This window comes from Drosophila nasuta, chromosome 2L (genome assembly GCF_023558535.2).
Source record: "Drosophila nasuta strain 15112-1781.00 chromosome 2L, ASM2355853v1, whole genome shotgun sequence".
NCBI classification, from domain to species: domain Eukaryota; kingdom Metazoa; phylum Arthropoda; class Insecta; order Diptera; family Drosophilidae; genus Drosophila; species Drosophila nasuta.
The window spans coordinates 9,287,644-9,303,674 of record NC_083455.1 but is presented as its reverse complement, the minus strand read 5'-3'; the positions used below and the strand labels follow the sequence as shown (position 1 = coordinate 9,303,674).

At 38.4% G+C, this 16,031-nt stretch overlaps 3 protein-coding genes across 3 annotated transcripts in view; 1 reads left to right on the top strand and 2 right to left on the bottom strand.

Annotated features, from left to right (window-relative positions):
* Positions 1–7,829, bottom strand: part of LOC132783436 (putative uncharacterized protein DDB_G0277255) — a 61,530-nt gene extending 53,701 nt beyond the window's left edge. Inside the window, exon 1 of the mRNA XM_060788583.1 lies at positions 7,219–7,829. The gene's annotated coding sequence lies outside the window, so the exon portion shown is untranslated. The remainder of the gene's footprint in view (positions 1–7,218) is intronic.
* A 1,677-nt stretch (positions 7,830–9,506) lies between these two features.
* Positions 9,507–10,944, top strand: LOC132798746 (cyclin-K). The gene has a single exon (XM_060810711.1). The coding sequence runs from the start codon at positions 9,586–9,588 to the stop codon at positions 10,855–10,857; it is 1,272 nt and encodes a 423-aa protein (XP_060666694.1). The 5' UTR covers positions 9,507–9,585; the 3' UTR covers positions 10,858–10,944.
* LOC132798741 (pneumococcal serine-rich repeat protein) lies at positions 10,944–15,946 on the bottom strand. The gene is made up of 5 exons (XM_060810706.1): positions 15,476–15,946; positions 13,879–15,390; positions 13,028–13,345; positions 12,287–12,413; positions 10,944–12,227 (listed from the first exon to the last, which is right to left on the bottom strand). Exons 1-5 carry the CDS (start codon positions 15,908–15,910, stop codon positions 12,016–12,018), a joined length of 2,604 nt encoding a protein of 867 aa, XP_060666689.1. The 5' UTR covers positions 15,911–15,946; the 3' UTR covers positions 10,944–12,015.
* Between the last annotated feature and the right edge of the window lie 85 nt (positions 15,947–16,031).

Genomic DNA, 16,031 nt, shown 5'->3' with positions numbered 1-16,031 from the left:
TCACAATTAAAGTAAGTTAAGCTGAAGTTCTTTACAAATGTTTTATATGCATATCAAATGTAAAGTATCTCTTCTATTTATCTTTCTTTGGGAAAATAGCTTTCTTTTAGCTGAATTGATATTGTGAACAATTGTAATTTTAAACAAATAGCAATTCTCAAGACACTCTTAGCCATAATATTTTATGTCAAGTCCACAAAAAACTGAACTTTTACAGATATGTTTTATGTTTAGATATGTTTAGGAAAGTATATTAAGAATAAAAACAAAAATATATCTACATTGCTTTTAACTTGCGTATCAATTGTTAATTGATACTATGAAACACAGTAAAATAATATCAATACTTAAAAATGTTTTCCTCAATTAACATAATGAAAAATTGTGTATTTTAGTCACAGATTTTTGGCGATTTTATGATAAATGATTAGTTGTGTTAAAGTCAGTTTTAGCCATTAGCAATCCTAAGAAAAAATTCGCGTTGCTTTAAGAGATTATCTTTCTCTTTCAATTAAAGTTTGTGTCTTTCCCATCAATTAAGCTGAAGTTTTATAGATATGTTTTATCTGCCTAAAAATGTAAAGTATTTCTTCTTCATATCTCTATTTTTGTAGGAAAAGATCTCAGGCCATTAAGCAAAAGATACAGGCAACAAAGACAACGATTCATTTAATTTCTGTATATTGTGGCATTATCTTAGACCGGATCTGACAAAAGCGTTTAACAATTGTTTCATTTTTCTCGAATGCGCGACTTCAAAATGCAATGTGTATACATAAATACTATATACATAGTATCTGAAAGAAAGAAAACCAGTTTTCAACTTCTACTGCTGTTGTTGCCGTTTCTCAAGACATAGTTAAAGCTCCGGTTGTGTCTGTTGCCTTTTAGCATGCAAATCGACAGCATTATTAGTCATTATGTGGTCTGTGTTCGAGTAGAAACTCAGACTCAGACTCCGATTCGAATTCGGATTCGGATTCGAGAGCCGGTCTCGAGTGCCGGTCTTGCGGCCTTCATGTTGCTGCCCCCCGTCGAAGAGCGAAGCCAGCTGATCCGGGCAATCCATTTAACGCGCCCGGCCCCAAAATGGGGCGTCTAAAATTGTTAAGTGATTGCATTTGATTTGCTTTACCAGTTGCCAGTTGCCAGTTGAAGCTGCTGCTGCGTTGCCTTTTTGGAAATGCGCATAACAATTAGTTTAGAGAGCGTTGAAAGTGGGGAAATGCTTTTTGAGGAAACACAAGTATGCGTTAGCTATGCTCCAAATCTATGCCTCAGAGTTATGGCTTTTATTGTTGAGTGCTCATTCATTCAGTTCATAATCTTTAATCACACCATATTTACAAACACCAATTCGATATGCGTTATTTACAGTTCCTCAGTGTGTAGAGTAACTGAAGCTTCTTCCACACGTTTTGTATATCAACTCAATTCGGTGTCGACTTTCAACACTTGATACTCGCACTCTGCTCAACCAGAGCACACCTTGAGTAATCCGATTCGGGTTTCAATAGAGGTAGCTCAATGCATTCGAAATGGCAGACAATACGCTCGAGTGAATACATTTGTAAACAGCAAGTATTCAATATGAATTAAATACAAATGTTCGGGAAATATCAAGCAATTTGCTCGCCTAAATAAATATATTTTTTAAATTAATTTGCTGTCAGAAATACATTTTTGCAAATTAAAATAACAGTCTTAAAGCTGTTTTAAAATAATTTAAAACTCAAGTGTGAAACTCACATTAAATGTGACATTAATAACAGTGTAACATAAACAAATAGTTGAGAATTTAAAAATTAGTTATTGTAAAGTTAAATATACTTTATAATTTAAAAATCGATCGTAGAACTTAGCAACTATTTCAACTATGACGCAAAAAGAAGTTTTTGGAAATATGTATCATTAACTATTTCTAATTGTTTGTATGATATATTTTGAATGTAGTGCAATATTGATATACCAAATATAGCCTTCGGTCTATTTTAGTATTTTGTGATATGTTTTTGGTTTATTTGTAGAATATCGTATTATTTAAAATGGGTAGTTTTTTAACTTGTTTGTAAAAGTGTTTGAGAAATATTACTGCATTTCTCACACAATCAAATATTAATAGTTCAAATAAAGTTCTATAAAGGGATAATGGAATTTGAAAAGAGTTTCGAAAGCGATTAAATAAGTCAAATTTTACCATGAATTTAAACACTTGAGTTGCCAAAAGTTGATGCTAGCTAACTCGTCAGATTCTTTCGCCTATTTGGTTCGTTAACTTCTCACCGACAAAAAACTAAGTTCGTCTTAGCATTTATGAAATGATTATAATAAATACAAGAGTCTATTCATTACATAGTAGACACAACTCTTTTTTTTTTGTGTTACGCAACATTCTCAAAGGTTAGCAATATCTACACATGATCTTTCAGCTGTTGTTTCTGCCTCGTTCCTCGACCACATAACAATGGCTTATAAAAATGGCCAACGAAGCATCCCATGTGATGTGAGAAGATTCTCAACCATCATCGGTTATTTAGTTTTTTTTTCCATTATATGACTACTTTTTTGTCTATGCTGTTTTGTTAACATTTTAATTAGAATTTTCAACACACCGAAGCACACAAAATTTATGTACATAAAAGAGAGACGACAACTCGGCTGTAAATTATTAACAAGTTGAAGTTAAAAGCTCATTTCGACGCACGGCATTGTCATAATATTATTTAAAAACCTTTTTTCCCCCTTAAATATGATATTCATGTTTTGCTTTTGCTTTTAGATTTCAATGAACTTTTGACAACACCTTTTTGTATGTCAAAGTTGAGCGACAACTTTGAAAACTGGTTGACTTTTATTACTTTTCAATTAGAGCCAACTTCATGGGAGCAACACGTTAACCAAACCCAAACCCAAGTCCAAAGCTCTGATCAGTTCAATAAGCCGTCTTGGAGCGGGGGCCAGAGTCAGAGCCAAATGTCAAAAAACCTCTTTGGGCCACAACACAAACAAATAAAAAGAGAGTGGCGACACTTTCTAACCAACTCTGGACTCGATAAAGCTCTAAGCCCGGGCCAACTGAGTGTGCGTGCTGTTGTTAATCAGGTCAGCGTATCTACGCCTTTGAGCATTGAAATAGAAAAAAACGCAAAAAGAAATACAGAATATACGTACAACAGACAATAAAAAAGAAATACAACCGAAGACGAAGAAGCAACATTTATTAATAAGTTTTTGGCCAAAGGCTATAAGCTTCGTTGATGAGTGTTCTCGCCTGAGCTTGGCTTAAATGAAATTAAATGAATTAAAAGAAATTTTTATCTACGCCATGAAACAACATAGCTGTTACTTGGCATAATAGGGCGCCTCCGGGGGCCATTGCTTCTTGCTTCTTCTTCCTCCAGATCAACACTGCGAACTGGGTCAGCAACAACAACTATAACAACAACAAGCAAGTCAATGCTCAATGGCATCTCCACTTCGTGCTCAGCTGCCTTTTTCTATCTGCGATTGAATAAAGTGTAACGCATTACAACTCTTAAATTGCCGAGCATAGCGCATATTTTGCTCTATTTCATGCTTCCCCCCAACCTAAGTACGGATTATTGTGCAGAAATTAAAGTTCAGCCAGGTTAATTTCCGAGTTCTTTTTCAGAGGGAAAAAACTGCAGTAGATTGATTTTTAATGTTTAGGTTGAGGCAAAGAAATCAAGTTCACTTAATAGAAAATATGTTTAGAAATTTCCTATTAGAGTTCGATAACTTTTCTTAGGCAAGTTGGCTTTGATTTCAACAATCAGAATCAGAACTTAGAGCTCATGAAATGTATAATTTAATTAAAGTGAATATTACTAAAACTGTCATTATATAAAGTTACCCATTCTTAAATGAGGTAACAACATTCTTTCTTTAGGAAATATAGGAAACATATTAGAGCTACTTTACTAATATACTAATAAATATTAAAGAGGAAATGATGGATCTACTTAACACTCCATTTTTCTACAACTTTGTTTCTTTAAAAACAAAACTTTTCCAGAAAACTAAGTAAATAAAAATGTAACGAATTTTCGTATTCTCTAAATATTTAACACTTCACTTTGCTTCATCAAACCCAAGACTTTTCCAAGAAAAAATTAAAGAAAAATGTAACGAATTTTCATGTTCTTCAAATTCTCTTAACAAATGAAATTTCCCAATAAACAAAACAACTCAGAGTAGCTTATTATTAGAGCGAAAAAGAATCTATAATTTGCCAAGGAAATGAGAGTGGAATACAAAGAGATTTCACATAGCACAAAAAATTGTTGCAGCGGAGTCAAGCATGCAATTACTATAATATAATTTTTAAACATTTCCATAATCATATTAAAACAGCCTAACAAAAGGCAAAGCAAATTTAAGCAAATTATGTAAACAGTGAAAACGAAAACAAAGCCATCACCAAAGTGTCTCGATTGTTTACGCAGTTGTCAGAGCTGGGACAAGTTAATAGGCACAGTTATGTTTCAAATGATTCGCATAGCGTTTTTTTTTTTTTTAGGCAATTATTATGCGTCAAGGAACTTGCAAGAGCGACCAAAACGAAAACAACAAAAAAAATTACAAGCACTTTGGCTGCTGCAAAATATATGAATATATGGGCAAAACCACTTCTATGAAGACAATAAAAAAGCAACTTAAAAGGTAGCTGACATTTGATGGGTTGTGGCCCGCGACTGAAAAAAAGAGAGACTAGAGTAGAGTGAAGTAAAGTAAAGTAGTACTATAAGTCTACCACAAATATGGCCAAGGCACGCGTGATTTATGGCCACGTCGAGTGCGTTGTGCGTTGTTGAGTTTCGTCTAAGATCAGCTCTTCTCTCGCTCTATCTCTATCTTTATCTCTATCGCTCTCTTTGTCTGCGTCATTCATCTGCCGCCGTTGCGTGCGGTTTTTGAGGTGGCCAAGAATGTGTATTGTATGGAGAATCATTTGTAAAGTGTTTTCGGCCGAAGCGGCGAGTTCAACGCCGCTCCATTGGGATGTTGGTTACGCTTCGCAGCGCAGCCGAAACAATTACAACGATTTTTACTGCTGCTGCAATTGCAATTTGCAACATGCAACTGAGATCCAGTAAAAACAATGCAAACACCACGCATCGGCATTGCCAATCAAAATTGTTAACATATTGTGGAAAGCAAAGCCTCAAAAGCCAACTCAACAGCCTGGTATAAAAAATCAACATGGGCTAGTTAAGCGCAATAACAACTACAACAACTACAACTACAACTACAAAGAGTGTTCACAGTGTGCGAAATCAAGATACGAATTGCAATTGTGATTACGCTACTGCATTGTAATATTACAATAAAGGCGGCGCAAATAGTTGCATTATCCTTAAATTGTGTAATACTTTTTCATAAGCATAACATGTTGAAGGGAAGCTAGAGAGTCTGTCTCTTTGAGTTGTGCTTAAAAATTTAATAAATTCATTCATTATTATATTCATATTCAAAGTTGCTTCGATCCTTATTAAAAACAAGTAAGAGTGTGCTCGACTGTGAGAAAATACAAAAATGTGGTAAAAATATTGTATACCAAAATATACCATAAATGCTAAAATATACCGAAGGAATATTGAGGAAGTGCCACAATCTAAATATACCATAGAAGTAGAAATATACCAGATTGTCAGCTAAATCAGAAATACAGAAGTATTTCTAAAATACCTTATACAATTTTAACTCTGTTAACTTACAGACGCGTATAAAATAACTTTAGAATGTTAATCGAATTTTCTTATTATTTAAAAGTGAAGAGTACCTAGCAAGAATAACAATTTAACTAAGCTTCTAAGCAATTTTCAGTATAAAAATTTCCTTTTCAAAGAAAAGCTGCTAAGATCCGTTTTAAATTTGATTAAACACTTGTGATAAAGATTTTAAAATTAAGTAAACTTTCTAAAATACTTAGTTGAATCAGTCCATTGTTATTTTCAACATAAAATACTATATGAAATTCCCTCTTTTCATTGACTGTTCACATGCACAATAATATCACTACAATGTTAATAAAAGGCACAAATCTTAAGAGACTTTCACAATTAGTAGCTGGGAATTAATAGATTTTGAAAAGTAATTACTAATTTTGTACGATCAGCCTAATTGAACTAATCTGTTATTTCGAGCGGCCTTGACTTTAATTAGCCATAATTTGAACGAAAACAAATTATGAAGAGAACTCACGAAATGAGTCGACTAATTTCTAAAAAAGTATTTTACAGATTTGTCATGTATAATTTTCCTCCACGACGACTAAGCGGATGATTCATTAGGGCAAAAGAAAACGTGATTAATATTCAATGTGTCTATAATAATGACGCGCACTGTAAGCCGCACATCGTTTACATTTTGTTGCCCCTCATTTTGTGAGTTGCTTAGGAAACTACTGCTTACTGCTTACAACTTGCCACATGGCTGGATGCTGTTGTATTGTGGCAGGTTCAATCAACTCGCGTCTCATAACCAGGCTCAAATGGCCTTGGCTTGCACCTGACAACAACACAACACAGCAACAAAACAAAAATTAATTATTAGCTTGGCTAAGCGGTTTCAAACGCGCCCCATTGGATGATCTAATCACCAAACACTTAACACTTAATCGAGCGACGACTTTGGCAGTGAAATGCGACGCAAGTGTTGATGATGATGGCGATAAATCTGAGATCAAGCTGCAACAGTGTTTCAATTGCTAATTTTAAATGCAAGCAAAACGTGGGAGTGTAGTGAATAATTTGAGTCATTTTTTGCTTTTCCAATTTAATAATCTTTTCAATCTTAAGTTTCTCCAAATAAATTTGTTAATACATAAGATACATTAATACTACATGAGTAAGAAATTGAATTTTTTTTATAGAAGAATTTTTGAGGGAAACCTAAGTTAACACAATAAATATTAAAGAATGAAATAATTCCTGAACTCGCCTTTCTTCTGTATTTAAATACTCCCCTTAATATTACTATAAATTATGTATTGTTTGATTAAAGAAATGAGTTTTGTTTTGTAGTTGATTAATCTCTCTCAATATTAAGATTTCTTAAATACGTTTGTTTATCTACATTCATTCATTATACGCTTCAATCGGAGGGGTCTATGACTTGTACTCGCTTATATTATCATATAAATTGTTAAATACAAAAACTATAATTATAATTATTGAAAAAGAAAATGCAACTCACTTATTTAGCGTTATAGACTGAGGTATAACGTAAAAAATATTCCAAATAACGCTGCGGTTGCTTCTCGTCTCGATATTAACGATGATAATCCACATAGAATGATTCCAAGGAATGCATGCAGTAGAGGAAGCGGGACAGACTGTGGCGGACTGTGTGGAGGGAGAGGGGGGTGATCAAGTGCGAGTGAGAGCGAGATAGAGCGCGCACGATACAAAAACTTGAGGTTACTTCTTAACTTTTCTTATAACACATTTTCTTTTCTATTTTATTTCTTCCAACTTTACTTTATGCGTTTTCTTTGCACGTTTACTATTGCTATTCTATTATTGAACAATTTTTTTTAAATGCCTAGGCAAGCAATTTTTTGCTGCTTCTTCTTTTACTACTCCTGGTTGTTGTTTAGCACTCGAGCCACTTCTTGATATTGTATTATTATTATTGTATTATTTTTTGCTTTTTTGCAAAGTCGTAGCCCGAAACGAACGCGCATTAAAGATTCAACAAAATATAAAAAGCAATAACAACTACAATTGAAGTGGACGGAATGTTGTTGGTGTTGGAGTTGTTATTGTTGTTTTTGTAGTCGTTGCTGTTGTTGTGCGCGATCCGCTTTGTTAACTGGCGACGCTGACGACGTATCAAAAGTGACTGAAAAGCGTCGAGCAGCACCAAGCGCAGCGAAGCTGCAAACGTGTCTTAAACGGCCAAAAGGTACGTAAATGCTACATTGTGTTGGTGTGAATGAGTGTGTGTGTGTGAGTGTGAGAGAGCGCAGCACACAGACAGAGAGCAAGACTGGCGCTCTCTCTCTCACTCACTCACTTGGTTGGGAGCCGGCGATCGCAGCAGCAAGTAAAAAGCTAATACAAAGAACGCATTTTCAACTTGTTAAAGAAGTAAACTGGTTATGAACTCTTTCTCTCTCCCTCTCTGTGACTCTCTTGACACGTTCGGCACCGGCACAATTCTATGTTGTACTATCTTTGGACCTGTCTGGAGCACGCCCCAAAGGAATCGAAATGGAGGGAGTAGGAGAAGAAGACAAGGTTAATAACATCGTCGCAATGCAGACGCAACTGGCAACTGTGCATACAAAATATGTGTTTGGCCAACTAAATAAAATAAAATGTGCAAACACAACGATCTATTTGACTCCCTTTCCGAGGTGCAGCCCAAAACACTTCCTCAAGCGATAAACCAGTTTTCATACTTTAATATATTTTTGCAAATTTTGCAATTCGGCTGCTCGGTTATGCAAAACTGTGCAAAAGGTTTAAATCAAAAAAAGTGGGCGGAAAAACTGGAAAGCTTTGCAACGTTGAAGGAGTAGAGTACCAAATAATAAATTCCTGTTAGAGCTTGTCAAACGGGTGCCGCGCAAAGCTGGTTGACCGCATTACTTGTGAGGAGCGCATACAGAGTATTAAGACAACGGCAACAAACTGGACGGGCTAGTTATTAATAGTTACCTCAACTATGCCAAGGCATTGCGACTAATTGGCGACCATTGGCCATGGCACTAGCCAACAACAGGTAGTTGTAAGTAGTGTTAGTAGACGCTCCATTTGTTTGCAGCAGCAGCAGCAGGCGCCGGCATTAAAATGCTGTGGAAAGTCAATGTTGCAGCAGATAGAAAGGCTTGTCGCTGTAATGGGCAATTAAAGCAAAACAAACATGGGTGAGATTTATAGCAGTTGCCAACTAGTTAATTATGAACTTACGCTGCATTTCTTGTTTGGCCATTTTGGCTATTAATACACAGACACACATCACTTTTTTTTAAATGTAAAACGAACAATGCAGTTTTTAAGCGCGCAATTTGCCGCGTATGGCCACACTGCTATCAGGCTGCATCAGCTGTTAGGCTTAAGCGTTGCCACCTAAAGTGAAACAGATAAATTATTAGTGAAAACGGGTTTTTAGTATATTTCGAGCTTTAAATATTTTTCTCTATTTATTTTATCGCTACCGCAAAAAAATAAAAGCAATTCAACACTTTTCCAAGCTCCTACTTTGCACAAATCCAATACTTATAGAAATGCCTGTTATCTGATTAAGCGAAACAAACAAAATACCAATAAGAATGGCAGATACATTGCAAGTTTTAAACTGCTGTCTATTAAAAAACAACTTTAATTGTATAATTCCGTAAATAAACCAAAAGCTATGCAACAAATTGTATATTCTTCAAATTCCCGCTTTCCACAAGTCCAATATCCTTGTCAACTGTAACAAAGTAATTGCAATCTTTTGGTACATTTGGCAAAGTAATATAGTATTTTTTGCAATTGAAACCTGCGGTCACACGTCGTTTGTTATTATTATTTGGTTAAATTGTGGACTCCTTCCGCCAAATTAAAAACAAGGATGCCTTGCTGGTACTACGACAAAAAAGAGCTGCGAGAAACCCCATCAATCCTAGATGGCGTCACCTATGACACCGAGCGTCGATATCGCAAAGAGGGCGCACGCTTTATCATGGAATGTGGCACGAAAATGGGCCTCGGTCACAACACAATGGCCACCGGTGTCGTGTACTTTCATCGCTTTTACATGTTCCACTCGTTCAAGAGTTTTCCACGATACGTGACGGCGTGTTGCTGCCTGTTTCTCGCCGGCAAGGTGGAGGAGACGCCCAAAAAGTGTCGCGACATCATCAAAACGGCGCGGGGTATTCTCAACGACAACTATTTCTATTCGTTTGGCGATGATCCAAAGGAGGAGGTGATGACACTGGAGCGCATATTACTGCAAACGATCAAGTTTGATCTGCAGGTGGAGCATCCCTACACGTTTCTGCTCAAGTATGCCAAGTGCATCAAGGGCGATCAACAGAAACTGCAGAAAATGGTTCAAATGGCGTGGAATTTTGTTAATGATTCATTGAGTACTGTTGTCTGCCTGCAATGGGAACCCGAGATCATCGCTGTGGCTCTTATCTATTTGGCCAGCAAACTGAGCAAGTTCCTCGTCCAAGATTGGCTGGGCAGACAGCCACAACATCGCTGCTGGTGGGATATGTTTGTGTCGAATGTAACGATGGAAATACTGGAGGACATATGTCATCAAGTGTTGGATTTGTATCAGTCGTCACAACGCGAGGGTCAAGAGCCCAACAGTCCGCCCCAGAAGCCACCCAGTCGCGCCGACAGTCCCACCGCCAACATCAAAACAAATGTGGATCAGACGTCTGCGCAGCAACAGGCAAGTCAAGGCAATGGCATCGAGCTGAACAACATACAAAGCATTAAATCCCTGGCCAACGTTATACCTGTAGTCTCACTGCCGCCGCCGCCATCGTCAAATGATGCACTGCCTCTGGCCAACGCTGCTGTTCTTGCACCGCTGCCGCCGCCACCAGGCGGCACCATCAACAGCAGCGGCGGCAATGCGTCGGCCAACTATCATCACATGTACCATGCACCGCCGCCACCCCCGCCGCCCGTTGTGCCCATGCCACCGTATGCAGCGAATGCCTGGACACAGCAGCCGCCGCCACCAACGCATTACACAACATCGGCGCCCCCTCCACCGATGCCACCCAACATGGGACCAAGTGCTCCGCCTGGAGCTGCTGGCGGTGGCTACTACAATGCGGCACGCCAGCAACAACAACAGCAGCAGCAACGTTACCAATAATAGATGTTGTAGAAATCATTTAACGTCAAAAAGTTAGTTAGAAAAGAGAGGCGCATGTAATATTAATAAAGCGTAATTTTTATTAAAAACAAAACATTATATTCTCACCATTGATCGCATTCTTGGGGATTGGGTTTTTGGGGGTTTGAAAGAGCTGATGCTTCTCCTTGTGTTCGTCCTCGTCCTTTTCCTGGTCACGCAATCTAATGAGCATGTGTGCGTTGTTGTTTGTGTTTGTGTGTGTGGTGAAGTCGTTTATCGTGATTTCAAATTAAAGAACATTCTTGTTTGCTTTTTATATTAATACATATCACGAATAGTTGATCGTGTAAACGACAAGATTATGTGTATGAGTGTGCGAGTTTACTTGGCTACTTAAGATATTGTAATTTAGTTGTAGTTTTTTGTTTTTCGTTAGTTTTAGAGTTTAGTATACAAGCTAAGCTATATACGCTATACAATAATATTTTGTAATTATAATTTTGTATGCATACGTTTTATATATATTGTGATATAATTTACTTGTGGGCGTGGCACACACATATTATGGTACTATATAAATATTGCAAATTGATTAACGGTTATTGTGAATAACGTTATTAACACATACACAGAAATTCACGCGCCTAACTTTATCGACTACGGACGACTTCAAAAAACCTCTTTCCAAAAACCCCGTTTCTAAGATTGCGATACAACTATGTAAGGATTATTTTATGCGTGGTCGCTTAATTGGTAAATAGGCAGCGTTGGCAGCGTACAATTTGCAAACTGATCTTTATCTGTTTCTGTTACAATACTCATTTGGCGCATAATAGTTAACAAACAACATTAATTGAATAGCATAGTTATAAGTAATGAGATTAAAGAGAGAGCTTAAACTATAATTTCACTTGCAATATTGATCAGAATATTTGAACAGAATGTTAAATGTCATCAGTTTACATTTATTCAACATAGATTTCTTTGGTCGAAATGTTATGGGGGCAGGGAAACATGCAAATTGCACTTTTAGCAGTTAATAATATCTCAATTTCTTTGAAAAGAAAACAACAAAACGCAACCACGCATAAACATTTTCTTGTGGTGAGTGTGCGTGTATGTGTTTGGTAGTGAGTGTGTCTAAGTGTCTGGGTGTGTGTGTGTGTGACGAGTCTTCTAACATTTGCGCGTCAATGTTAATTCACCACAGGCGTAATACTGTGGTATCATGATGAATTCGGGCAGCGCGAGTCGCGTGGATGAGATTGAAGTAGATGCCGCTGCTGAAGCTGAAGCGGATGCAGAAGTTGTTGCAGCTGCTGCTGCTGCTGCAGATGACGAAGCCGGTTGTTGATGTTGCGCCTGTCGCACAATGTGTCCAATTTTACCTGCAAACAAATAGTTTAATTCATCGGATTACTCAGACCTTGAAACTCTAGAAACTCACCCATCACATTGGCGCGATGGAAGCGCGCATCCAATTGCCGGAGCACAGAGAGATCGGGATGGCGTTTCCAGGCTGCCAATATTTCAGTTACCTTCACTGGTACGAAAGCCGCATTGCCTGCGTTGCTCTGCAAGATAAAGAAAGGACTTCATTAAGCACTAAATACGTAATATTTAAGATAACTAAATGGAATACTATAAAATTTAACTCTTTCTATGTACAATCCTTATCGTTAAAATTAAAATTTTAAGATATTGATTTGTTATTTTTTAACTTTTAATTATAAAATATCTTTTTAATTTAATTTATTATATATTCTAAAAAGGAATGAATCAAAAACTCAGTACAAATTACGTATACGCAATTTAGAACAAATTTTAGTAGTCAGCAAATATAGTTGAAATAAATAAATGTAAATGAAGCAATAAATATAATGCTCTGTCACGTGATAAAAACAATTTTCTGAATAATAATCTAATCTATGCACACATATTAAAATGATTAAAAAGTATTATACGTATTTCACTTCAAATAATTCAATAAGTCTGAAGATTAAGATATTTACAACATATAAATTAGGGATACATTGCATAAATGTATTAAACTAGTTTCATTTAGAATGCTTTTTCAAATCAATATCCAATTTCTAATTCAATCAATATGTTCTCATTAAAGAAGAAAGTAGAATAGTTTACAACTGTTAAATAATCAATAAATATTATTAATTAATCAATAACTAACCCGCTTGAATTGCACATTGAGTTGTTGCTGCTGCTGTGGCGGTTCCTGTTGCTGCTGCTGAGTGATCAGTGCGATCAGCTTCTTGAGTTTGCGATGATTACACTGCCGCTTGGAGACATGCAACAGCAGCTGCTTCAAATTGCCAACATCCGTATCTGGTTGCGAAGGCGCTGACAGCTGCTCAAAGTAGCCATGCAGCAGAGATGCATTGTAGGAAACGTGAAGTTTGTCCAGCGCCTGCACCAGATGCTCCTCACTCAGATGCGCCGTCGACAGGCGCGCCACCAGCGGTTCAGTCGAAAAGCTTTGCTTGGGCAGCTGCGACAATAAAGTAAACAGATAAATTATTGGAACATGGTTAGCTTAGAATTTCAAGTCAGTTGCAATTGTATGCGAATCTTTTTAGAATTCCAAAAATATATATTCAAAACATGAACAGAAACCTTTAATAATTGAGTGAATATTTCTGTCGATAGAAGTGAGAAAAAGTTTCTCATATGCAATTTAAATACAATTTCAGTTAAGCTTTATATGATAAATGAAATATTTCAATAAAATACAGAATATAATAATGAAACTCTATTTTCATGAATCAAAGGATAAGAAATTGTAAATTTAATTTGTGCTTTAGGGACATGTGAAAATATATATTCTGTACTTTTCAGAAGGAGACCAATAAAAGCGAATTTTATAAAAAATCAATTAAAAATAAGTTTGATATTAATTGAAAATCTTAATATTGCAAATAATTAACGAAGGAAAAGGCAAATCATGTCTGTAATTATGTATCTATTAATTACAGAAGTCTGATATTGGAATACAAAGGGAGTAATTGAATCTTTTGAACTCACCTGCACGCCGCCGAAATTATTATCACACGAAATAAACCTTTGGTTGTAATGGCCAATGTCACCGCCGCCACCTCCTCCGCCACAAGCGGCGCCAACCGGCGAATTGTGCCAACTGAAGAGACCGCCAAACTTATCTAAGTAACCCGGCGAACCGCTGCGACAACGAGTCTGCTCCGCCCGAGCATAGAGCGAGATACTGCTGCCTCGGCTACCAATGCGACGGCGACACTTGGAGCAGCTGCTCAGATCCAATGCTTTGCCAATGGTGTTGGCCAGAAACTCCTTCTCCAGACAATCCAAACACGTCTCCTCGCCGCTTCCCAAGTCAAACTGTGTCGAATTGCTGGCCATGGCTGCGCTGGCGGCCACAACAGCTGCAGCAGCCACCAGCATTGGTGCCACATCAGATTGCTGCTGTTGTTGTTGCTGCTGCTGCAGCTGCTGATGTTGCAGGGATACGGCTCGAAAGTCGGTGCAGCTGTAGCAACGTTCATCGAAACTGGGCTGTGAACGACGCGACTTGGAAGTCGAAGAGGAGCCACAACTCTTGCCCGCTGATACCAACGAAGAGGAGTTGGAAAGCGTGCTTAGACGCTTGGGTTTAGCGCCCGTTAGCTTCGAGTTGCACGACGACTGCTCAGCATTTAAAACATGCTCACTGGGCACGCTGGTGCTGCGACTAAAGCTGCTGTAAACCAATGTGCTGGGCAACGAATGTGCCAACGTTGTGTTGGCAGCAGCAGCTGCTTCTGTTGCCGTTGTATCCGCATAACCGTCTTCATCATTGTCCGCCTTGCTGCCGCAAAGCAGCTCATCGGCATCCACATCGGAGCCGGCATCTGCATCGGTTTTGATTTGATCCAAATTCAAGCTAATGCGTGCAAACTTCTTGCTCAAACGTTGCAGCGCCTCCTGTGGCTGTGATAACTCCTCAATGGGCGAACTATACAACTGTCGACCGCCGTGCTGCAACTGACTATAATCGCGCTGCATGAGCAACAGATTTGCATGTCCCGCTGCCACAGCTGCAGCGGCTTCTTGTGCTCCATTAGCGGCAAACTCTAGCTCCGATGAGGGATCCGGTTCGAAGTCCATTTCCAAGAAATCGGTTTCATCGTCGCGCAGCAAACTGAAATCCAATTTGCGTCCGCCACGTCCAGTGCTGGCATCCAAGGCAGCCATGTCATAGTCAGCAGCATCACCACGATATGCATAGACACAATCATCCGAGTTCAACGATATCTCCTCGGCATCCACATCGTCGTCGTCATCATCATCGTCGAGTAAGATGAGATCGTCGCCATAATAATTATCGCTGGCATAGCTCAGATTCTCGGTGGAGTTCATCGAGGTGCGACTGGAGCTCAAACCGCCAACGGCTGCATCGGTGGGCGAGAGTGCGGAGGCAGCCGCAGCCAGTGTTGCAGTTGCAGCTGTTGCGGCTGCCAAGTCACAATTTAGCGGCGGCAGCGCAGTCAACGCGTAGGCAGCGCCAACATCGAATCCATTCAGCTGTAAATGTGTGTGTATATGCGTTACAACAAAACAATAAGTGAATACTAAATACCAGAATAAACAAAAGAAAACATTTGCTTGCCTTATCACTGCTGCCAGCGTTGACTGCAGCAGCGCAGTCGACGTCGTCAGCTGCAGCAGCGCAGCAGAGACTTCCTGCGCCTTCATCTCCTCCGCCCTCGTCCTCGATGTGGTGTGCAACACAAGTGGGCGTAACAGCAACAGCGCCTATTGTTGCTGTTGTTGTTGCTGCTGCCGTTCCTGTTGTTGTTGCTGTGGCAGCTGCTGCTGTTGTTGTTGTCTGTTGTTTCTGTTTCGCTTTTGCCATTGTCCACTGCAGTTTTGCCTGGTCCTCCTCCTCGCGGCCATCGGGGCTGACGAAATTCTGCGTCACGTTGTTGAACTCCACAAGATTGTTGTTATTATTGAGATTTAGTCGCCACAAGCCGTCATGTTTTAATTTATTTATTTTAATTTTATCTTTGCCAAAACCGAAACGATAATCGTTATCGCTCATGTCTAACCAGCGTGACCGCAAGTGTTTTTGAAAATATTCCACTTAATAGCTATAAATATACCGAAACATATCACTTTGTCGATTATTGCTTAGGCGTTAATTATCGAGCAGAAAAGGTATG